This window comes from Epinephelus lanceolatus, chromosome 22, assembly GCF_041903045.1.
Source record: "Epinephelus lanceolatus isolate andai-2023 chromosome 22, ASM4190304v1, whole genome shotgun sequence".
In the NCBI taxonomy this organism is placed as follows: domain Eukaryota; kingdom Metazoa; phylum Chordata; class Actinopteri; order Perciformes; family Serranidae; genus Epinephelus; species Epinephelus lanceolatus.
In genome coordinates this window covers 8,977,360-9,001,591 of record NC_135755.1, presented here as the reverse complement: position 1 = coordinate 9,001,591, position 24,232 = coordinate 8,977,360, and the positions used below count along the sequence as shown (strand labels likewise).

The 24,232-nt window shown below is 43.8% G+C and overlaps 1 protein-coding gene across 8 annotated transcripts in view; it reads right to left on the bottom strand.

Annotated features, from left to right (window-relative positions):
- Nucleotides 1–24,232, bottom strand: part of dysf (dysferlin, limb girdle muscular dystrophy 2B (autosomal recessive)) — a 152,210-nt gene that overhangs the window by 111,768 nt on the left and 16,210 nt on the right. For all 8 annotated transcript variants that reach the window (XM_033609246.2, XM_078164808.1, XM_078164807.1 and 5 more), the window contains exons 2-16: nucleotides 17,485–17,540; nucleotides 16,302–16,393; nucleotides 14,397–14,502; nucleotides 10,228–10,351; nucleotides 9,851–10,107; nucleotides 7,891–8,019; nucleotides 7,714–7,776; nucleotides 7,547–7,597; nucleotides 4,576–4,606; nucleotides 4,262–4,377; nucleotides 3,883–4,009; nucleotides 3,226–3,329; nucleotides 3,072–3,140; nucleotides 2,916–2,959; nucleotides 1,352–1,434 (exon numbers count right to left, since the gene is read on the bottom strand). In XM_033609246.2, coding sequence (XP_033465137.2) covers nucleotides 1,352–1,434; nucleotides 2,916–2,959; nucleotides 3,072–3,140; nucleotides 3,226–3,329; nucleotides 3,883–4,009; nucleotides 4,262–4,377; nucleotides 4,576–4,606; nucleotides 7,547–7,597; nucleotides 7,714–7,776; nucleotides 7,891–8,019; nucleotides 9,851–10,107; nucleotides 10,228–10,351; nucleotides 14,397–14,502; nucleotides 16,302–16,393; nucleotides 17,485–17,540 — 1,452 coding nt within the window. The remainder of the gene's footprint in view (nucleotides 1–1,351; nucleotides 1,435–2,915; nucleotides 2,960–3,071; nucleotides 3,141–3,225; nucleotides 3,330–3,882; nucleotides 4,010–4,261; nucleotides 4,378–4,575; nucleotides 4,607–7,546; nucleotides 7,598–7,713; nucleotides 7,777–7,890; nucleotides 8,020–9,850; nucleotides 10,108–10,227; nucleotides 10,352–14,396; nucleotides 14,503–16,301; nucleotides 16,394–17,484; nucleotides 17,541–24,232) is intronic.

The following is a 24,232-nucleotide window of genomic DNA, read 5'->3' as shown; positions in this document are numbered from 1 at the left end:
CCGTCTGGTAGTTCAAGACTTAAGACTTCTGGAATCAAATCCAACTTTCAGGTCTCATCAAATGACTTAAAACATAAAAGCTCATGATTCTGATCTTTGCTGCATAATGTAAAACACCTATACATAGTCCCTGCTCTAGTTTGGAGAAAGTGAGACAGCAGTCTCCTGTCCTCTGTCAGATAATGTGCCATTATTGGCACATATGAATCCACTGACCTTGAAGTCCAGGCGTCACAAGTTAACGCCACCCTTCCTGCTGCACTCAAAGATTCCTCAGCTCTATGCTTCACTTCTCTGTAGAGCTTGGGTACGGCTGTGTCGGTGAACAAACGTTGGGGTGGAGTCACATACCTGGGTTCACGTGTTTTTAGCATGTAACAAAAGCCTTTGTTTTCAACAGCGCTGTATGAATGCAGATCTTTGCACATGAAGGTTGATAAACTTCCTACCAAATGCCACTGACTGAGAATTCTGCTGACCTCACCAGGAAAAAAAAAACATCAGCACCATCTAGTGGACCAAAAAATTTTTTTTATCATTTTAGCACCAAAAGTTGTATTAAAATGTTTATTTGCAAAAATTAATGATGTATATAATAGAACATACTTGGCATCTATGTATCGATTCAATATCGCAATATGATGTCCTTTTTTTCCCCCCATCCCTAGAGAGGTCCAAACATTAATTCATCTGCTGCTGTTGGTGCTTCCTGATATTAGGCTAGTATCGGCAGACAGCTGAATAGAGCGTCAGCTACCCAACAGGTAGAGAACAAAGTGGAATCTGCACACTGTTCCATCAACTCCCATCACCACTCATTAAAAGAAATAACATCTCATCAACAAACAGACAGAGTGTACGAAGTCTTTTTTCAGTCTGTGTTAAATTCAGCAGGAGATAGCCAGAGCCAAAGAGTCAGTCCTGTGTAACGATCCACACCACAGGTTGGAGGACTGGCTCAAGACAGGGAATGTCGTCAGCTGTCATTCATGTTACTTTTTGACTGAAAGGAACCTCATTGAGCACATTTTACGACACATGTAAAAACAAAAGTTCTAATGGATCTAATTAATTCAGTATATGGCCCAGATCAGTGAATTACAGATTAAACCAAGTGACCTCAGTTTGTTTTAAGACGCTGTGAAGTGAACCAATGTGCCATTTGGGAGTACAAACAGTACAAACTGTAAAACCAGGATGGAACCTGAAAAAGACTGAACCAAACCAGACAAGACCAGTTAGGCACAAACACTCTGGTGCAGACAAATGTCAGCCAGTTCCAGTCTGAACCAGCCCAAACCAAGGTGGTAATGCCCAGTCCAGTTCAGACCAGTTTTGACTGGTCACTTACCATCTATCTCTCCGCCGGGGGCAGAGATCTTAGACATACAGAGGTGGGTGGTGCTGATGACATCATTGTGACTGGCTCTGTCCCTAAAAGGTGAAAGAGAAAGCGAAATGCTCTGAAACATGTTTATGGAGCTAAAATAGTGACATAACTAAAAATGTACTAGTGGAAACCAAAGGTTTTCAAACTGTGGGGCACTGCACACCTCACCAGAGGACGATGTAGGGGAAGTGTGGAGGAAGCAGCATGTGACAAAACGATACTAAGTGAGGTGTACAGTATGGAAGCCTTTAAGTCCCAAATGGTGATTTTTTAAATTATTTTGTGGGAACAAGTTAATGATCTTGTGGGAACAAGTTCATAATTTTTTGGGAACAAGGCAACTACCCAGTGGAAACAAGTTCCTTATCCTGCGGGAACAAGTTCATTATCCTGTGGAAACTAGTTAATTATCTTGTGGGAACAAGCTCATTATTTTGTGGGAGCAAGTTAACTACCCTGTGAAAACTAGTTAATTATCCTGTGGGAACACATTCATTATTTTGCGGGAAGACGTTCATTTTCTTGTAAGAATAAGTTGTTAATCTTGTGGGAACAAATGAATGACCCTGTGTGAAAAAGTTAATGATCTTGTGGGAAGAAGTTCAAATTTTGTGGGAATAAGGTAACTACCCAGTGGAAACAAGTTCATTATCCTGTGGGAACTAGTTTATGATCTTGTGGGAACAAGTTAATTATTTTGTGGGAGCAAGTTAACTACCCTGTGTAAACTAGTTAATTATCCCGTGGGAACAAATTCATTATCTTGTAAGAATAAGTTGTTAATCTTGTGGGAACAAATGAATTACCCTGTGTGAACAAGTTAATGATCTTATGGGAAGAAGTTCAAATTTTGTGGGAACAAGGTAACTACCTAGTGGAAACAAGTTCCTTATCCTGTGGGAACTAGTTTATGATCTTGTGGGAACAGGTTCATTATCCTGTAGGAACTAGATAATTATTTTGTGGGAACATATAATCATCCTGTGTGAACAAGGTAATTATCTTGTGGGAACAAGTTGTTAATCTTATGGGAACAAATAAATTATCCTGTGTGAGCAAGTTTATTATCCTGTGGGAACAAGTAAATCGTCTTCTGGGAACAAATTAATTACCTTATGGGAACTAGTTAATTATCATGTGGGAACATGTTAATCATCCTTTGGGCACAATTATCTTATGGGAACAAGTTAATTATCTTGTGAAAACAAGTTAATTCCTTTGAGGGAACTAGTAAATTATCTTGTGTAAACAAGATAATTATCCTGTAGGAACAGTTTAATCATCTTGTGGGAACAAATTAATCGCCTTATGGTAAACAAACGCAGGCTAAAAAACTCAAGTTGTATCCCACAGTGTAACACAGTTGTCTTGATCTTGTCTGGAGGGACCCACATTGTCAGACTTTGGAAACTCTTGCTCTAAACTTACAACACACATTTTTCAGTTTCATGCAAAAATCTTTACATTCTAATGAGTTTGATGAAACAAAATGTAAAAATAATATTATGTAGCAGCGAGGATTCACCAGTCCAGAATTCTGATCCTCATCTTCTCACACATGGAGGGAAACTGTGAAGGGAAAAAGAAAGCATATTCTGTATAATGACAATGACAAGTATACTTCTACAGGCAGCAAAATAAAGTTGCATCATAACCTGTGTTAGCATTGTTTGTGTCTTACCCTGACAGGCATGGTCAGACTCTGGTTCCACTGTGGATTGGCGTTCTTCTCCAGAATCTTAGTGCAAACCTGAAAAAGAAAGAACACTTGTAATGCTTGGCTTCTGTATTCAACGTTGGGTTTGGGATATAAATCTTCGGATCAAATGACGCACAGTTTTGCCAGCGAAGTGGATTTCCACCAGAGGATCCACCAGGTTCTTCCTGTTGCTGTCGAACCCAAGAATCTGCCTCATCCCATCCATGAAGGCGTCATCCACTGCAGACAGGAAATACATGAATCAGAATCAGAAATACATATAACAGCATTTTTAAAAAATTCAAACTTCATTGATTTGAAAGGCTCTGTATGTGGCATACATGTATTATTTTCAGAGCATACAAAGACACAAGGCATATATTTATCATAATATGGAGGTGGACTCAGTACATAAGGAAAAATTAACAAAAGTCTGGAAGGAGAGAGAAGGGAACAAACTAACAAACAAACAAAAACATGTCACAGGTAGTATGTCCTCGTACGTCACTCCACAGGGTCACAGAATCACAGAGCAAGTTCATTATTATGTAGACATATCTTCCATTTTGATATGAGTCCATAACCAGTCCCAAAGAGATACTCCTTACCCCTAATACCCGTAAATGCCATTTATTCTACTGAGCATACGTTCACGAGATGTTATATCCACCATCTCATCCCTTTGTTGGCTTCCACTGTCTTGGGACAACTCGACAGAGAGTATTTAGACCCACAATAATAACTGAAAATGCACACTTGGATACATTTGCTATTTGTCTGTTCACAGACTCACTTTGTGGCAGGTCTTCAGCTCTGAAGATCCTCAGGGAGAAAGTGGCTCCTCTCAGGGACAGACCAGCCGGTCTCAGCAGGTTTCCTTCTATATCCTCTTTGTCCTCCACACACTCACGTTTATCAGCCTGGAGGACACACATAGATACAACAGGGTGTTTTGGTTTTTTGGCAATCAATACTATGAGCAGTCTCAGAGTTATTGTGGGTGTTGACAAAATGGATATAAATATAAGTACAGCTAAGGCCTCACAAGAATTCTTTAAGTAATTTTTGTTGTTGTTATTGTGTTATAAATTTGGTTTGTGCAGGACGGACATGAGAACAAAATATCATCTCAATTCTGTGTCGCTTATCTTGTTTGACCTGTCCGGACTCACCGGTGGCTCGTCTCCAGCTGCCAAAACCATCAGGCTGACCTTCAGGTAACCTTTGACCCCAGCAGAGAGGTCGTCGGGGTCACAGAGCAGCAGCCATTTTCTCAAGAAGCAGTGTCCTGAAAGGACATGGGCGGGCTTAAACTCTTCAAACTAACCATTAAAATTCAAGAACTTCAAAAGAAGCGCCAGGAACTAGAAAGACTTTCTGAAGTTGAGACTAAGAAGTTAAAACTAAAGAAAAAACTTGTAGAAACCACAGAATAATTTGTATTTTAAAATCACTTTCCTTCTAGTCTGAAGAAATGTTTACTCACTGTGCTCATTGTAGACGGTGCCCACATCCAACTGTGAAACATATTAACATACACATCAACGACGCAGTAATGTTAATCCAAAAGCATCTTACACTGGTCAAAAAAATTAAGGGAACACTTGAATCACATATCAGATCCTTATTCAAGTCGAAAATCTTGTCAGATTTTTGTCAAATCAGATGGTGTCCTGGATCGGGGAATCGGTCAGCTCCTGGAAAGTCTGTGGTGGTACTGGGCGGCATCAGATGCACCGATAGTGGATGGATTTAGGTCAGGGGAACGAGAGGGCCAGTCAATGGCATCAATGCCTTCTTCATTCAGGAACTGCCTACACACTCTGATCACGTGAGGCTGGGTATTGTTCTGCACCAGGAGGAACCCAGGGCCCACCGCACCAGGAGGAACCCAGGGCCTGCTGCACCAGGAGGAACCCAGGGCCCACTGCACTAGGAGGAACCCAGGGCCTGCTGCACCAGAACAAACCCAGGGCCCGCTGCACCAGGAGGAACCCAGGGCCCACCGCACCAGGAGGAACCCAGGGCCCACTGCACCAGAAGAGACCCAGGGCCCGCTGCACCAGGAGGAACCCAGGGCCCACCGCACCAGGAGGAACCCAGGGCCTGCTGCACCAGGAGGAACCCAGGTCCTGCCGCACCAGAAGAAACCCAGGACCCGCTGCACCAGGAGGAACCCAGGGCCTGCCGCACCAGGACAAACCCAGGGCCCGCTGCACCAGAAGAGACCCGGGGCCCGTTGCACCAGGAAGAACCCAGGGCCCACCGCACCAGGAGAAACCCAGGGCCCACTCCACCAGGAGGAACCCAGGGCCTGCCGCACCAGAAGAAACCCAGGGCCCGCTGCACCAGGAGGAACCCAGGGCCCACCGCACCAGGAGGAACCCAGGGCCTGCTGCACCAAGAGGAACCCAGGGCCTGCCGCACCAGAAGGAACCCAGGGCCCGCTGCACCAGGAGGAACCCAGGGCCCGCTGCACCAGGAGGAACCCAGGGCCTGCTGCACCAAAACAAACCCAGGGCCCGCTGCACCAGGAGGAACCCAGGGCTCACCGCACCAGAAGAGACCCAGGGCCCGCTGCACCAGGAAGAACCTAGGGCTCACCGCACCAGGAGGAACCCAGGGCCCGCTGCACCAGGAGGAACCCAGGGCCTGCCGCACCAGAAGAAACCCAGGACCCGCTGCACCAGGACGAACCCAGGGCCCGCTGCACCAGGAGGAACCCAGGGCCTGCTGCACCAGGAGGAACCCAGGGCCTGCCGCACCAGGAGGAACCCAGGGCCCGCTGCACCGGGAAGAACCCAGGGCCCACCGCACCAGGAGGAACCCAGGGCCCGCTGCACCAGGAGGAACCCAGGGCTCACCACACCAGAAGAGACCCAGGGCCCGCTGCACCAGGAAGAACCTAGGGCTCACCGCACCAGGAGGAACCCAGGGCCCACTGCACCAGGAGGAACCCAGGGCCTGCCGCACCAGAAGAAACCCAGGACCCGCTGCACCAGGAGGAACCCAGGGCCCACCGCACCAGGAGGAACCCAGGGCCTGCTGCACCAAGAGGAACCCAGGGCCTGCCGCACCAGAAGAAACCCAGGGCCCGCTGCACCAGGAGGAACCCAGGGCCTGCCGCACCAGGAGGAACCCAGGGCCTGCCGCACCAGGAGGAACCCAGGGCCTGCTGCACCGGGAAGAACCCAGGGCCCACCGCACCAGGAGGAACCCAGGGCCTGCTGCACCAGGAGGAACCCAGGGCCCACTGCATCAACGTAAGGTTTGACAAACACTCTGAGGATTTCATCCCAGTACCTAACAGCACTCAGGGTACTGTTGGCTCTGACATGGAGGTCTGTGTGACCCTCCAAAGATATGCCTCCCCGGACCATCGCTGACCCACCTCCAAACCGGTCATGCTGGATGATGTCACAGGCAGCATAACGTTCACCACGGCATCTCCAGACTCTTTCACACCTGTCACATTTGCTCAGTGTGAACCTGCTCTGATCTGTGAAGAGAACGGGGCGCCAGTGTCGGACCTGCCAATTCGGGTGTTCTCTGACAAATGATGGAGCTGCACGGTGCTGGGCTGTGAGCACTGGTCCCACTAGAGGACGTGGGGCCCTCATGCCACCCTCATGGAGTCTGTTTCTGACAGTGTGGTCAGAAACATGCACACCAGTAGCCTGCTGGAGATCATTTTGTAGAGCTCTGGCAGTGCTCCTCCTGTTCCTCCTCACACAAAGGAGCAGATACCGGTCCTGCTGCTGGGTTGATGCCCTTCTATGGCAATGTCCAGCTTTCCTCATGTAACAGCTGGTCTCCTGGTATCTACCTACAAGCAAAACTTCTTGCAACCACACATATGGATATTCTATCCTGGAGGAGCTGGATGACCTGTGCAACCTGATTGGGCTGCAGGTACAACCTCATGCTACCAGTAGTGACAAGGACACCAGCAGAAGACCAAACTAGAGAAGAATCAGTCAGGAAGGATAAGGAGAGAGCAACTGTCTGTGGACACCACATGTAAAACCATTCCCTTTTTGGAGGTTGTCTTGCTTTTGTCTCTCCATTGCACCTGTTGTCACTTTGATTTGCACCAAAGCAGCTGAAACTGATTCACAATCACTCGTGCTTCCTAAATGAACAGATTGATATCCCTCAAGTTTAACTGACTTGGTGTTATACTGTGATGATTAAGTGTTCCCTTAGTTTTTTTGAGCAGTATATGTAACAGCGTATCACTGTCACGGAACATTTTACTGCACAATAAGTAATTTTACTTTACATGCTTTAAGTACAATTTGCTGATTTGATTTTTACATGTAGTGGAGTGTTGTCACAGTGTGGTAGTGTACTTTTAATTAAATAAAGGATTTAAATACCTATTCCACCCCTGTCTAGATCCAGCATTAAGTACTTTATTTCTTTGTGTCAGCTCGAACAGATAAGATGACGTTTACCTTGAATTCTCCGATCACAGCATCAGTTCTGAGCGAGCGGGAGTCACACACCTGTCAGGCAGATAGGGAGGGTTTAACATTTCTTTCAGTAAGCACAATAGTAAAATATCAAACAGTAAAATCAAAGATCCGGTAACAAAATGATGGTTTAAAAAAATCAGACTCACAGTGATGAAGATGGGTTCATCAAACAAATCTGAAGGAGTCTCGAAGAAGTTCAGGAAGAACGTCTGTTGAAAAAGAAACGCTCAACATCTATAAGACATCTCACATTTGAATTCCACACTGACAATTATAGTAATAATTCACTTAAGTAATTTAATCTTTTAGTAGTGCTTGTTTACCTCATCAAAGAATGGGTTGTTGCCCTTTCTGATGCGGGTCCTCCTGGTCTGCCCAGCTACTGTTACCTTGACAACAGGCTTGAGGTTGATGCCTGGCAACTGTCGGCCCTCGATGACCCGCACACGAACCTGGACAGGAAGACGTATCAGCAGTAATGTGCGTTGAGGTAGTTGTTTACTGACATTCAGCATATGAAGCCTTTTGTGTGTTCAACATCATCATAAACAGACCAGTGAACAAGGTGTTCAAAGGCCAATCTATGACATATATAGTCAGTGGTGGAATGTGCATTCACTGACCACTTTATTAGGAACACCTTGCTAGTACCAGGTTGGACGCCCTTTTAATTCTTGGTGTCATAGATTCAACAAGGTGCTGGAAACATTTCTCAGAGACTTTGGTCCATATTGACATGATGACATCACACAGTTGCTGCAGATTTGTCGGCTGCACATCCATGATGAGAATCTTCCGTTCCAACACATCCCAAAGGTGCTCTATTGGACTGAGATCTGGTGACTGTGGAGGCCATTGGAGTACAGTGAACTCATTGTCATGTTTGAGATGATGTGAACTTTGTGACATGGTGCGTTATCCTGCTGGAAGTAGCCATCAGAAGATGGGTACACTGTGGTCATAAAGGGATGGACACGGTCAGCAACAATACTCAGGTAGGCTGTGGTGTTTAAACCATGCTCAGTTGGTACTAAGAAAATCTCCCCCACACCATTACACCACCAGCAGCAGCCTGAACCGTTGATACAAGGCAGGATGGATCCATGACGCCAAATTCTGACCCTACCATCTGAATGTGGCAGCAGAAATCCAGACTCATCAGACCAGGCAACGTTTTTCCAATCTTCTATTGTCCAGTTTTGGTGAGCCTGTGTGAACTGTAGCCTCAGTTTCCTGTTGTTAGCTGACAGGAGTGGCACCTGGTGTGGTCTTCTGCTGCTGTAGCCCATCTGCTTCAAGGTTGGACAAGGTGTTGTTGCTTCAGAGATGGTCTTCTGCAGACCTTGGTTGTAACCAGTGGTTATTTGACTTCCTGTTGCCTTTCTACCATCTTGAACCAGTCTGGCCATTCTCCTCTGACCTCTGACCTCTGGCATCAACAAGGCATTTTGGCTCACTGGATATTTTCTCTTGTTGGGACCATCCTCTGTAAACTCTAGAGATGGCTGTGGTGAAAATCCCAGTAAATACTCAGACCAGCCGTCTGGCACCAACAACCATGTCACGTCCAAAGTCACTTAAATCACCTTTCCTCCTCATTCTGATGCTCTGTTTGAACTCGTTTTCACCATGTCTACATGTTATTGGCTAATTAGCTATTTGTGTTAACAAGCAGTTGAACAGGTGTACCTAATAAAGTGGCTGTTAGTGTGGGTTAGTGCTGTCGATTTGAGGTACTTGTACTTTACTACAAATTAAGATGACGACCTCTTTATCAACTACAACAGTAAAATCCTGCTTTACATTAATGCATGAGTCAGAATCATCTAATGGTGTCAAATATAGTGTATCAGTCACAGGAGATATTTTTTTATACGTCTAATACTTTACATACACTCACTTACCTGATTATATTTACACACTTTTATTTAAGTATCATTTTCAATGCAGGACTAGTATTTTACAGTGTGGTATTAGTGTTTTTACTTTAGTAAACGATTTGAATACTTCCCCCACCACTGTGTACCATCTTGGTTCTTGCCATGGTTTTGTTCTGGCTTTTATTCCTTGTGTAATTTGCCAAAATCACCACAGAGTGGCGCTGTGAGCAAAAGCTGATGATTTAACAACCCTTTTGTCAAGTTTTTAAAAAATGTATAAAAAAAAAAAAGTTTTTTAATGAAACCCAGCAAAAGAACACTTCTTCCTCAAATAAAACAGTTTGTAGGACTCTTTCTGTATTTCTAAAATCCAGGCTCATCCATGGCCCGGCTCTCTACACACCTGTAAGTCCTGTGGTTTATTGGGCAGCGGTTTGGGCTGACTGCTGGCTCCTCTCCTCCGCTTCCTCAGCCCTCCGTGGGTGTTGTAGGATGGTGGCGAGCGTTTAGGTGTCTGGGCGGCGGGGGACTCGTGGCCAGAGGGCCCCTGAGGACCGACGATGACCATGGAGCGTCCGTCGTCGGGACCCTGGTCCTCTGTCGGCTCCAGCATCATCATACTCTCTGTGTCCTCCTCGCCCAGAGTGTCCAGAGAAATCACTGCAGGGGCCGGCAGATGGACAGAAAGTAGTCCCAGTGGTCACATACAGAACAAGCCAATGCAAGTGAGACACAGGGTGGGTGTGATATATTAAATATATTAGTGACAGATTGAATTACTTGTGACAGTGTCCAGCTCCACACTGGGGTTGTTATGGGGCACAGGCTCAGGCTGAGGAGGAGGCTGAAACACTGGAGCCGCTCCTGGAGGAGGGATGTAGGAAACCTGCAGGGTCAGTGTGGCCTGGTGGAGACACAAGGAGCAGAGGGGAACAAACACGAGGTTGAGACAAAGTCACAGTCTCCAAAAAGTCCTGCATGTGAGAAAGAAACTAAGATGAGGATCTCATGTTAAAAGGTACTTCTAGGAGCAGCAGCGGTCAACTAAGCAAAACTCATCGTATTACTTTTTGTTCAGTTGGGAAATGACGGTTTGTTTTTGTTTGTTATTCTGCTGTTTTACCTTGTTTGTTAGCAGAGCTTAATCACTGCAGTCAACTGTCACTCAGTACGTTTACATGCAAGCAGTAGTCGAGCTAAACTCATAGCTCGGCTAATCAGTCAAATCGGACTTCTCGTCTTGTCCGAGTATACATGAAGAAGAGAAAATCGAATTTCTGACCAAGTACGTCTGACTCCTTGTCCTTTTTAATACAGTGCGTACTGAACTAGTTCCGGTTCTTGTTCAGAAACTTTTTTAAATAAACCCGTGTTTCACGTTTCCCTACCATCCAGAAACGTCAAAATGTTTAGCTCCTTTAGCTGTCGGAGCATGAATGTAGTTTCCTCGTCCGTCCAGAAGCGCGCCCTCTGCTTCTCGGTCGCCATGGTGTTTGTTTTTCCGGGAGTTATTGCACTGCTGCTACGTCATCTCCTTCTTCCGGGTGAAAGCCCGCGAAAGAAAAAGTGCATGCACAGAACGCTGAGTCGGACTCCAGTCGGACTACGTGCATACATGCAGCAATAGTTCTATTCTCAATTTAATTATTTAAGTGTGTTAGTCAAGCTATGGATAGTCCAATTTCAATGGCATGCTTTTAAAAGTCCGGTAGTCAGTCGGACTCAAGAGCCAATAATTCGATTTTCTCAAGCTGCATGTAAACGTGCTGAGTGTTCAATCGTTCACTACATCACATTGTGTCAAATTATTTTTTTTACTTCTATCAGATGTTAATTGAAAAAGAAAATGACTAAAGGGGAAGATAAGAAATGAGATGAAAGGCTTGAAATTGTATAAAACAAATGTGGATATCCTCAGCATTAGTTCTCCCGCAGCAGCAGTGTACTGTAAGAGTGTGTGGATCAGTAAAAGGTGTAGTCTTCTGCAGTTTCCTTTCACAGGAAAAAGCAACTTAAGTGACAAGCTGTAATGTTTCTATAAACAAAGATACTACAGTCTGTGTGTGCAGCGATCACGTTATCTGATCCTGCTCAACGAGGTTATACGCACTTTCATTAACTCCTCACTGTACATAACTGTTGATTTTACCTTTTAAAAATACATTTTTTACAATCTTTCAATTGTTTATTACACTTTAAAAAGGCATTATATTTAAGCGACAGGGCAAAACCTTATCGCGATTTCTTTCAGGCAAGATTACGATCGATTCTTTCATGTTGGCTCATATTTGATTTTTCTTTACTTTATGGATGACAAACCACCCTGTACACCACGCACACATTGTACTATCTGTAGGGTAAACACAGGCTGTTTCATGACCGTGTATGTGTGTGTGTGTGTGTGTGTGTGTGTGACATCAATCAGATCCACTCTGACATTGAGAGGAAGACTTTGTTTTTGGTTCAGGAAACGAGGATGGGAAACAAAACGCTATTTCATCTGCTGCTAGACAACAGAAGATGACTATAGGTGTGACCCACCCAGGTGTGTGTGTATGTGTGTCTGTACTTTTGTCTATGTGAGGACCAGTTCAAATTTTAGCTTGTGTGAGGACATTTTTGGAATGTGAGAAAAATTTTTTTTCTAACATCTTCAGAAGGGGCGGTTTATATGTGGTTAGCATTGTTGCCCCTCAGCAAGAGGGTTCCTGGTTTGAATCCAAGTTGGGGGTTCAAACACTGGGTGGGGGAGCCTTTCTGTGCAGAGTTTGCATGTTCTCCCCATGTCGGCGTGGGTTTTCTCCGGGTGCGCTGGCTTCCTCCCACAGTCCAAAGACATGCAGGTTAATTGGTGTCTCTAAATTGTCCGTAGGTGTGAATGTGAGTGTGAATGGTTGTCTCTCTCTATAGCCCTTTTTAAACAGGAATTGTGCAAATTTGCAGGAAAGCCCAATCAGTCTTTTTTCAGCATTGGCAGTATAAAAACAAAATCGGGGAGTGCAACAAAATGCCGCCTACCTACTTTTGTTTATACAGAATGCACCTTTCTCGGGGCAATGAGGGGCGTGAGCAAGTAACAAAACATGTAGCTCAGTGTGTGACGTGAACAGTGACGTGGGAGGGAAGCCGCGGCTGGTCAGTCCTTTGGTGATTCTCTCATAAGTCGGCCCGTTCTTCACCGTCCCCATCATCTGATGGTTACTGGCCTCTTCGTTTGCGAGGGCAAGGAGGGCGCGCAATTCCTTGTCTCCCCAGTTGCTCATCTTTACAGAGTCTGTCAGGTTTGTGTTTCCCTCTTGCTACTAGCTGCTCGCTAATTCCTGCTATCAGCTGTTTCCTGTTTATCCACCGCCAGTGGGTCGCACGTGTGGCGTCATCAATAGCTCCTCCAAGAAGTCTTCAACAGCCCCTCCCGTGGCAGGGGGGCCGCCTCGGTTTTTTTTACCCTACGAAGCGGAAAATTGGGAACCTCGGATCAACTCGCCAATCCGGCTCTGTGTGTCTTAATGCTTGCAGCTTGCCGGCAAAATGGCCCAACATTCGCAGAAAATCTTATGTGTCAGCCCTGTGATAGTCTGGCAACCTGTCCAGGGTGTGACCCACCTCTTGCCCAGTGTCAGCTGGGATAGGCTCCAGCCCTGAGAATTTCATTCTCTTGAATTGCAGCAGCATTAATTAACCTGCCTCCAACAAGTACTTTTCTAGAATCAAGTGTTTTTTTTTCTTGTTACAATCTTAGCTGGGGGTGGGAATCTCCAGGCATCTCATGTTTCTATTCAATTACGATTCAGAGGGCAATGATTCAATGATAATTCGATTATTGATGCATCCCAATTTTTTATTTCTATACATGATTTATCTTACTTACTGTGTGACCACTTGCTACTTTTAAAACACAGCATACTGTATTTGTAGTGATCCATAATCAGATTAACAGGTGAGTTTACTTGCTTACAGTGCAGCTCTTGTACAGGTCCCTTTTCTCTTCAACATTATGACCAAAATGCCTCCAAACCCGAGCTTTTAATACTGTACTATTACTATAATATTTCACTAAATATAGTCTGAAATTCCTACATGGTACTGAATAGTAAATGTCTGCAGCCTTTGTATTTTAAAAAGTTAGCTCTATTAATTAATTCATTTGAAAGCAGCTTATGTGTACTGCCTGTACGGGAGTAGGAAAATAAGGGGGAGGCAAAGTGCACTGCTGTTTGATGACGTTATGTCTCCAGCAGTTGATAGCAGCCTCCAGGAAAAGCCAATGCGCTGAGTGGACTAGGCACATTGCTTATGTCACTTCTGATCATTGCTCTGCTCCATTAACGTTTGTCTCTGGGTGACACCAGAAGAAAGTAAACACAATATACTTTACAGTATTCTCTCAACTGTAACTATTTAGACATTAAATTAAAACAAGCTCATAACTGCTGCCTTTTGTGAAGATGAATTACACGTTAATTCTAACAATATCACATTGTAGGCTGTCCGGGTGCTTCACTGTTCTCGTGGTTGAGTTCTGTCTCTTTCATTCTGTCAACATCTCATTATTAACAAGCATTTAGATCAATGCAGAATCACTCACATCTGCATGGCAACTCATTAAGAATCTCTATTCTTCTCAAAATACTAAAATAAGGTAAACAAACTGCAGTGGAAACAGGTTGGATAATCTCCAAACAGTTCCAAGTGAGACTGCATGAATTATTTTGCAATAGAAGTAGAACTATCTCCAATATTAATCAGAGCCAAGATAAAAAGAAAGAGGCAGAAGGGTTTGGTTGTTATTCTGCTCCGACTCAGGAAAGTCTTGCTCTATTTTAAGATCCAGACAGGAAACTCCGAATGATTTACAATTTGTCATTCCTTCATGATACAATGAGACTATAAGTTAATCTGTCTGTGCTGAGTGTGTGTGTGTGTGTGTGTGTGTGTGTGCATGTGCTCACCCCTGTGTTGTTTCTTTTGGTGTCCAGCAGGGAGACGGTGAAGGTGGCGGCCAAGTTGGGAGAGTTGAGCACGTCTCTGAGAGCCAGCCGGGTTTCCCCAAGAAACCTAAACACACACACATGCACACTTAAACACACTTAAAATGTCTTCAAAAGTATTATATTTGGTACGTGAGTACCCTGAGTACTCTGTCTTAAGTAAAATGTATCCATGTAGCAACATTTAAGTAGTACTATTAATGTTGGGGTCTGGACATATGGACGTAGAAAAACTTATTTCTCTACAACAATTATTGGGTCAAATGAGCAACATATGCATTAGGAAAGTTGTATTAAAACATGCATAGCATATATACATCCATCCATTTTCAGCCGCTTATCTGGGGCGAGGTTGCGGGGGCAGCAGGCCAAGCAAAGTACTCCAGACGTTCCTCTTCACAACAATGCTTTCCAGCTCCTCCTGGGGACCCCAAGGTGTTCCAAGGCCAGATGAGATATGTAATCCCTCCAGCGTGTTCTGGGTCTGCTACCAGTTGCCTAGAACACCTCCAACAGGAGGCGCCCAGGAGGCATCCTGATCAGATACCCGAACCACGTTAACTGACCCCTTTCAACATGATGGAGTAGCAGCTCTACTCTGAGCTCCCTCCGGATGTCCAAGCTCCTCACCCCATAAGATGCGGACACACCAAACCGACATCAAAGAACTAGGGGCGACGAAAGCCAACTGTTGCGTCGTCTACGTCGCCTCACGCACCTCCCCAGACATGTAATTACACGTCACAGCGACACAAACCTCCTGTCTGCTTTGTAAGCTGAAACCATTTCCCTCAGTGGAAACAAAGCTTTTATTTACTTTAATTTCACAGATATGAAACAATAAATTGTGAATAAAGCCTCCACAAAAATAGCATTTTAAGTCTTGTGTGTGATTTATCCTGGCTTCATATGAGCAGAGGAAATCTCTGCTAGCTGCTAGGCTAATTCATACAATGTAAAATGCCATAGGCTTGTGCTAATAACGTTAGCATGTTGTATTTGTTTGGAAAACGTGTTTAGTATGACAGTTGTTTTGTCAGTGAACCTTGTGAGTTGTAATGAAGCCAAATTTTGTAACGTTACCTTTGTTACATGTTGCTGTTGTCCCTAAAAACTCATCATATAGATATTTTTAATGTAAGTAAACTTACTAATTTTTTTAAATTTTACTTCATATATGTTATAAACCTATATCTTCATATGTCAAATGGAAGCAGGTATGTGATAATAATATATCGCCGTATTGATAACAAATATGACAACATCACTCTTGGTATACATATATGTCATACATTTCTGTATGGGGTGCATAAGAATTTTTGGTAGAGACATAAGAGGCTGTTAATACCAAGATAGCACCAATGTGTACAACATTTCATGTTTGAGCTGCAAACATGCAGTAAAATTGAACTTTTAGCACAGCAAGCCAAACCGAAGAGGTCACACTGTGGTCCAAATGTCCCCTGAGAAGTGGATGAATGGTCACTAAATTAATCAACACAACATCTGGTGAATGGGTGGAAATATGAGTGAATAAATACTCGACGACCACAATGAGAGGATGACCTGATTCTTTCATGCCTGCCCCCTACCCCCCGAAGGAACTCCAACATGCTTGACATCTTGATGAAGCGGAACGCTCTAAAAATAACCATCTGACGGGGTGTTTTCATAAAACAAACAAGTCTGGACCGTGAGCCACACCCCTGTCTGTGCCCTGGTCCGATCTGACCATCATATCACAGTCACACGATCATACAGTTCTTATCTAAATTCCTGCACTCAGCTATGAGAGGGATTTGCCAGATGCACACACTCACACACACACACACACACACACACACACACACACACAGCAGTCAGTACCTGTTTCGCCCCATCTTCTCATGGTCTTTGACGACACAGTGCAGCTCTGCTCCAGAGTCCAGAGGGATCCCCTTCAGGTCCCATTCAAATCCCTGACAGAGAGACAACGTTAGAAGACGATTAAAAAAATGAAAAAAATGGGATCTTATGAGGAGACACTGTGACAAATAAAACGTGTTTTCCAGGTAACAAACTGAGACAAAGCCATCAGAAAGGGTCTTAAGGCCACACATGGCAGCTGTGATTTTGCTAACTCAAAAAAGTTTTGCATCCAACTGTTAACTTGTAATTCATCTTTGCAAAACATAGTGGTTTTAAGCAATTTAATGTCTGAATAATTAAATTCGCGAGGCAAATGTGAAGTTTATTGTAAATACTTTCTACACCATCATCCTGAGATTAACGTTAACGGAGGAGAGCAGCGAGCAACAGTAAACGAGGCCGGCTGACCAACACACACTGCAGTATTGAACAGCTTAAACCAGATGAAGAAAATGAGTCCATGCTCAGTCTGTTCCACCTCAAAAACCCCGCACACACCCCACTCACGGAGATAATGTGCAGAGGAGAAGCTGGCAACATGGCAGAGCACTCCACCTCCCCGTCATTTTGTTATTCTCATACAGGCAGGAGACTGTAAGTTGCTTCAATTAATGCAGTCATCTTAGTTATTATTCAACAGTATGAAAATTGCATAATTTCTGGACACTATGGCATAAATATCCCACAATGGATTAGCAACTGCAGATGCATACTATCCGGCTGGTTTAAAAGCTCAGATATGGAAGCATTTTGGCTGCAAGGTTGAAGGCTAAAGGACCTGGACAAAGGCCACTTTAATTTGCTCATATCATCGTCTGTCTGTGCTTTAAGACTACTAAGCAAGTAGTAGTAATAAATCATGTAGATTTGCCCTCGGTATCGAAATTGAACCGTGAGGTGCCTGGAGATTCCCACCCCTAACTGTTTGTGAGCTCAGCCTTCTCTAGTGTGCATTCTGCTGTAAATCCATCACTTCCTGTTTGTGGAAAGATTTCTAGCTCCCAGAATTTCCATTCAACAGTTTAAGCTGACAAGATGAGGATATTTCATGGCTTCAGTGATCTCTGAGGGTTCTGGCAACACCTTAGCTGTACTAGTCCAAATAGCACATAATGAATGTGAGGTTGTGCAAAGGGTGTACCTCGTTCCAAACAGGGTTGGGGTTGTTCTTGATGACCTTCGTCTTCTTCTTAGACCCTGTAGAAAATGGAGAAACATTGTTTAGCCTTGAGCCAGTGTCAAACTTTGAGTTGACTAAATCTCAGCAAACTGTTTGACAGCTAAAGAGCCAGGGAGTTAGTTACAGTAACTATCTCTTAACGCCTCGTTTTATTTGCTGCATATCTTTTTGGCAAGTTTGCAAGCAAGTCCGAACATGTCATTGTTAGCTAAGATGCCAATGAGATGTTCTAGCACAGTTAAGGCTAGTCTCGCTCACCAGACCTTTCTCAAGAAAAGAAAGGTCCGGCTGGGCCGACTCTCACTTTAAGATTGGAGAAAAAAACGCCCCGGCTGCTTGTATTTCTTTCAACCAATCACAGATGTTCTTGGTGGTACAACAGCAACGGTGCGCTTGCAAAAATATTGCCGGGGGGAAACATGTCTTGGTGTAACATGCCCACAAAAATATCACCTACAGTACGTGAACCATGGCAGAAAAATGGCTACATCCCTGCAAGATCAAACACCGCAAAAGTTAGTAAAGGACGTTTGTCGACTATAACGACCGGGGGTGGTAGGGCGGGACTTCAGCGGGTGGCTCGTTCTGCCCAATGAGAGGCTGATCTATGCAGCGAACTTCCGACCACTCAGACTAAGTTAAGGCTAACAGTTGTCTGGTGATCATACGCATTTTATTTAATCCAACCAAACTCTAAGTGTCTTAATATGGGAGCTAACCTGTTTTTTGTGTGTGTGTGTGTGTGTGTGTGTGTGTGTGTGTGTGTGTGTATGGGTCTGTTATCTTTCCATGGTTTCCTGTGACATGGAGTTCTGAGCTCTGATTTCCTGTCTGTTGGGCACTCTGACAGAAAATGAGATGTAAGACGGAGTAATAAACCATCAGGATTCACCATTAGCTACTTAAGAGCTCTTATCTCACACACACACACACACACACACACACACACACACACAAATAAGAATGTGATGTAAATAACCACACTGGGGACAACTATCATCATTTCCATTTGGTTTTTGTCAACAAAGAGGAACAGGAGCAGACACACAGAGATTGAGATGTTCTTTCCAGATGAAAGGACACAGAGACAATGACTATTGTCTGATGTCAGAAGCTGCTCATTAATTTCCAGGGAATGACCACAGGATAAAGCCTGGAATAGATAAACAACTCTACCACTGTCAACATGCTCACATGGCGCTAACACGCTGGTGTGTAGTAGGTATAAAGTTGAGTATTTTTACCATCTGAACTGAGCGTGTTAGTATCTGAATTACGAAACAGTCATTAGCTCCCAAAACCGCCCAAATTTCCAAAGCCCCATTAGTTTGAAAAATGTCCCATTGGACCAAAAGCCCATTTCTTCAACAGCCCGTTAGTTTCAGTTTCCCAGCAGTGTTTGGGCCAGCCATTCCAAGGGTTTAACCGACCCTTCCTGGTGTTTCTCTGTGGCGTTTGAGCCATCGATCCCAGGTGTTTTTGCCAACAGTGCGGCATTTCCAAATGGTGCTTAGACTACCATTCTTGAGTGTTTTTACCAACACTTTCTGTCATTTCTCTGTGGCGTCTTAGCCATTGACCCTGGGTGTTTTTACCGTCCCCGAGGGTGATTGCGGTTTTGTCATTGCACAAGTGAAAGAATCAGCTTAACTCAGATTTACTTTAAAAACAAAAACACACCCATGTGAATCTAGTGAGCCATGAGCGGTACACAAAAATGATGCACTGCTTCCGCTGATCCATACGTGTGTTGATTAATGAAAACTTTGTCTAAAACACCACATTTGGAAACACAGTTGATGGCCATGCTTATTCTCAATGTGCACACACACACACACACAAATTCTTTCTCTCCATACACACACCCATGGTTGTTTGCTTTCCTGTTTTCCCCACAGCCATCACCCAATGTGACAACACACACAGACGCACACCAATTTACAAGTATGTTCTTACACAAATACACCCACACAAACACCTACGTAAGTGTACCTCCGTTCTTGGAAGATATCTTAAGGAACACCTCCACCCTTCCACTGAGGGGTCAAGAGGGTACATTATAATTGTGTGCGTGTGTGTGTGTGTGTGTGTGTGTGTGTGTGTGTCTCTGAGCCACCATCTCAGAGACAGGAAGTGGCACAGCATTAACTTCCTGGTTGGTTCAGCTTGGCACAGTCTCTGTCATGAGCCAATAATAGACCAAGCTGTGACTCACAGTGCTGTGAAATACGTACTGGGAAGCTAAGTTTAGACATGGACTCTGTGTGTGTGTGTGTGTGTGTGTGTGTGTGTGTGTTGTCAAAACCTTAAATATTTAAAGTTTTTTTGGCTTTTTATACAACCCAGTAGACAGGACAAATGTCCGCCAGAAATGTCCCAAACAATTAGTTGGAAAGATCCAGAATGTTAGTTAGAAAAAAACACCGTCTTTTGTTGGTTATGTCCCAAATGCTCGGTAAAAAACACTCTTTTGTCCCCACAAACATGACAACGCTTGTTAAGAACACTTGCTTTGTCCCAAACTCTCATAAAAAACATCTCGTTTTGTTGGTAAACACAGCTGGAAGTGTTTGGAAAGCTTCTTAAAAACACCTGCTTTTGTCACCACAAACATGATCAGAAATGACCCAAACAAACAAAGTTGGAAAGATCCAGAATGCTAGTTAAAAACCACAGCTTTGATGCTGCAAACATGGCTGATAATATCCCAAATGCTGAGTAAAAAACACTTTTTCTTGTCGCTATAAACAAGGCTGGAAATTTCCTGAACTCTCGTGAAAAAACACCTGCTTTTGCCGCTATAAACAAGCCTCGAAATGCCTGGAACGCTTCTTAAAACACCACAAACATGGCCAGATAAATACCCAAATAAATAAACACTGAAGGAAATGTCCATAATGCTAGTTAAAAAACACCTGCTTTTGTTGCTGCAAACACAGCTGGTAATATCCCAAACGCTAGTTAAAACACCTGCTTTTGTCACCACAAACATGGCCAGAAATTACCCAAACAAACATGGTTGGAAATGTCCTGAATGCTAGTTAAAAAACACCGCTTTTGTTGCTACATACACAGCTAAAAATGTCTTGAACACTTCTTAAAAAACATCTGCTTGTGTCACTACAAACACGGCTGGAAATATCCAAAACCACAATTTAAAAAACACACTTTTGTCACTACAAACACAGCTGTATGTCTCAAACTATCGTTAAAACCACATGTTCTTGTCTCTACAAACATGACTGGATATTTGAGGATTGCAGATTGTAATCAGCTGAAACTTCTCTTGGCCAGAGTTCTTTCACTAGCTATGTTTCCATCCAAAAGTGATTCCAATCATTGGGAAATGCGCATTAAAACAAATACGAATCCTGTGTGTTTCCATTAAATGTACAGACTTTGGGGAAAACTACGAACTCACGCAAGTTTTCCGCAGAACTGGAAACAAAACAAGTCTTGCATTCTTCGTTTTCTGGCGGTTGGCAACCAGCTTGTAGATGCATTACCGCCTTCTCGATATCACCATGGAGAGAGGTGCGCTACGTTAGACTTAATTCGAACATAACTGTTTCCATCCCCTGTTTTGCGAATCAACATTTTTTCGAATCAACCAAAACCCGGCAAAAACTAGCGTATTTTAGTTTGTGCAAATCAGGGGATTTTAATTTGAATTTTGGCGTTTCCATCATAATTTTCTGATGCGATACTTCGAGATGCACATCTAAACAGGCTGATGGAAACATGGCTACTGTTCGTATTTATCCACAGAGGTCTTTTTCTCTCCAAACAAATTAACCTGGTAATTTAAACCAGTAAAAACACTGAATAAAGCAGTTTCACGTTAAAACAACTTGTGTTATTTCAACGCATTTATTGCAGAATGGCCCCATCTAGAGCAAGTGTTTAGTTTGTCCATTCTGGGCTACTGTAGAAGCATGGTGGTGCAACATGGTGATCTCCATCGATGAGACCCGCTCCCTGTGTAGATATAAACGGCTCATTCTAACTGCCAAAATACTGGGACACGGTCATAGCACGACACATCTGCCGCTACATGCCCACAGGAGAGTACATCCATTATGATCAACTGAAGCTGCTACACTGACCACGAAAGCCGTGCTTGTCTACATTGGCGCCAGGCTGCTCACCATTATTTTTACCGCATTAGTAAGGAACTAATCGGAGACTGCAGAGTATGAATGTGTGTTCAGGCTATAATTAGCACAGGACCGGGATGAAGTAGCAGGGTTGCCAGTTTTTATTTCTGGTTTTGACAGAGAATAACACTTATTGTTCCAAAAACAACACTTTGGACGGAAATCCTGCCCTCAGCACACAAACACAAGCACATGTTCTCACATTTAATCACATACACACATGCTGCATGACCTACACCTGCAGACACATGGCCACAAACGTGAGGTAAGAATATAACAATCATGACATCAATGTCAAACGATCTATATATAACCGATGCCCCTTCCCTGAAATAAACCACTGCAATAAGGCAAAACCAGATCGCGCTTTGCATCTAAGAAGGAATCTGCTGCTGAAAATATGAGACACAAGTGCTTTTAAAGTTAACTGGAGTTTCATTCAGTCATTTTCCGTAACTGTTTATCCCGTTGGGTGTCGCGGGGGGGCTGGAGCCTACGCCAGCTGTCGATGAGGCAGGTGCACCCGGGACAGGTTGCCAGACTATCGCAGGGCACATTCACATTCACACCTACAGGCAATTTAGAGCCACCAACTGTGGACTGTGGGAGGAAGCTAGAGTACCCGGAGAAAACCCAGGGAGAACATGCAAACTCCACATAGAAGGATTCAAATCCCCCACCCCGGATTTGAACCGGGAGCCATGACAGAAGTACTAAAACCTTGCACTTTGGTACCAAATACAAGTAAAAATTCTAAATTTTACTCAACAGCAGCAAATGTCAATCACACCCTGCGTATTCAATTCACCCAGGATTCACTACCAGTGAAACTTTAGGATCTGTATTTGACTTTTGATAGAAACTTGAGTAAAATCTTTATTATTTTACAAACTTATTTACGCAAAATTTCAGCTGGAACACAAACACACACCTTCTCTCTCTGCCTTTCTCCTTTGTCCTCTCTCCTCCCAAAGCTTCCTTTTTTTATAACCATGTGTAGTTTCTATAAATGGACATGGTATCTGTTTTCTGGAGGGGAGGAAACTCACTCTCGCTCTCTCATTCTCTGTCTGCTCCAAATTCCTTATGTTGTTGCTACCCAGAAACACTTAAGAGTTCATTACCCTCCCACTAGACTAACAATACTGCCAGGAACAATAAGAAATGAACCAGATTTCATGGTAATCTTTGGACCACCTTAAACATTAAATCCCTGCAGGCGGTGTTTGATTTCAAATACAATTTACATGACAGTTTAAAGTCAATTAAATTTGTGCGTCCTGGTCCTCACAAGTATAAAAGTTCTAGCATGTGTGCAGTGGTGAGGGCTGACGAAACTTTAGTGGACCAGAAAGGTCATTAGTCGGCAAGATTTCATTGCTCGCTTAGTCGCGGGGGGAAAAAAAACATGAAACTCTGGAGGAGCTGCTCCTTGTCAGAATAAATCAAACCTATATGACTGGACCATGTGGGAATTTAATTTGAAAGGACAGACACAGGAAGCGACCACTCTTAGCAGCAGACAGGATTCATGTTAGAAACCAGTCACAGCAGACAGATATCGTTCCCTTCTTCTGTAAATATTCAATCTGATGAATACAGAAAAGACGATCACGTTAGCGCAGGGCTACCCAGAGTTGTACATCTGTCTCACAGACAATAGGCCTACGCTAGCGCCCGGAGCATGACCTCACGTTTCCAGGCAATTATAGATGCAGCATGTGTACGTCCCCTAATTTCCAGGGCTGGTACCTGCGGTTATTCCACAGGCTAGTTAATAACATGTCGGGCAGGAAATCCAAAGTGTGGGATCATTTTGAGAAGGTGAAGGACGAACCCAAGGTGTAATGATGTAAACTCATCTTCATTGGTCGACTACAAACATGATGCATCATCTGAAACATGGAAGTAGCTACACGCCCATTAGCCCACAGCGTCATTAACAGGCGGCTCGCTCAGTGTGTGACGTGCACTTGTAGATAAAATATAGACCTATATTAATGAAGGTTCATTAGTACGGTTTTGTATTTCTCTGTAATGTAGCACAGTGTTAACAATGTTACTGATACTATTCTTTCTCACACCTTCAACTCAGACCACCAAAATATGTCATTTAATCATTACATTAATATCGTAAACATGCGAGTGACGAGTCGACTAATGGCCCTAAATGACAACTATTGGTCAACTAGGAAAATTCTCAGTCAGGGGCAGCCCTACTTGAGAGTCCCATTAGACTATGGACTATAAGTACATTTACTCAAGTATTATACCTATTAAAATTTGGAGATAGTTGCACTAAATTATTCACATTTAAGACTGTCCTCCCAAAACATGACACCATAGGTCATATATACAGCAGCTTATTACCATTCATTTTCACAATTATTGTTAGGTGGTGAGAAATGAACAGGACTCCGCCTCAAACACTGTATCCAGTTCTCTTTATCCATGGGACAATGGGTCAAACAAACACAGGTCTTTAACGCAGGAGACTGTAGCTATGTTTCCATCCAAAAGTGATTTGAATCACTGGGAAATGCGCATTAAAA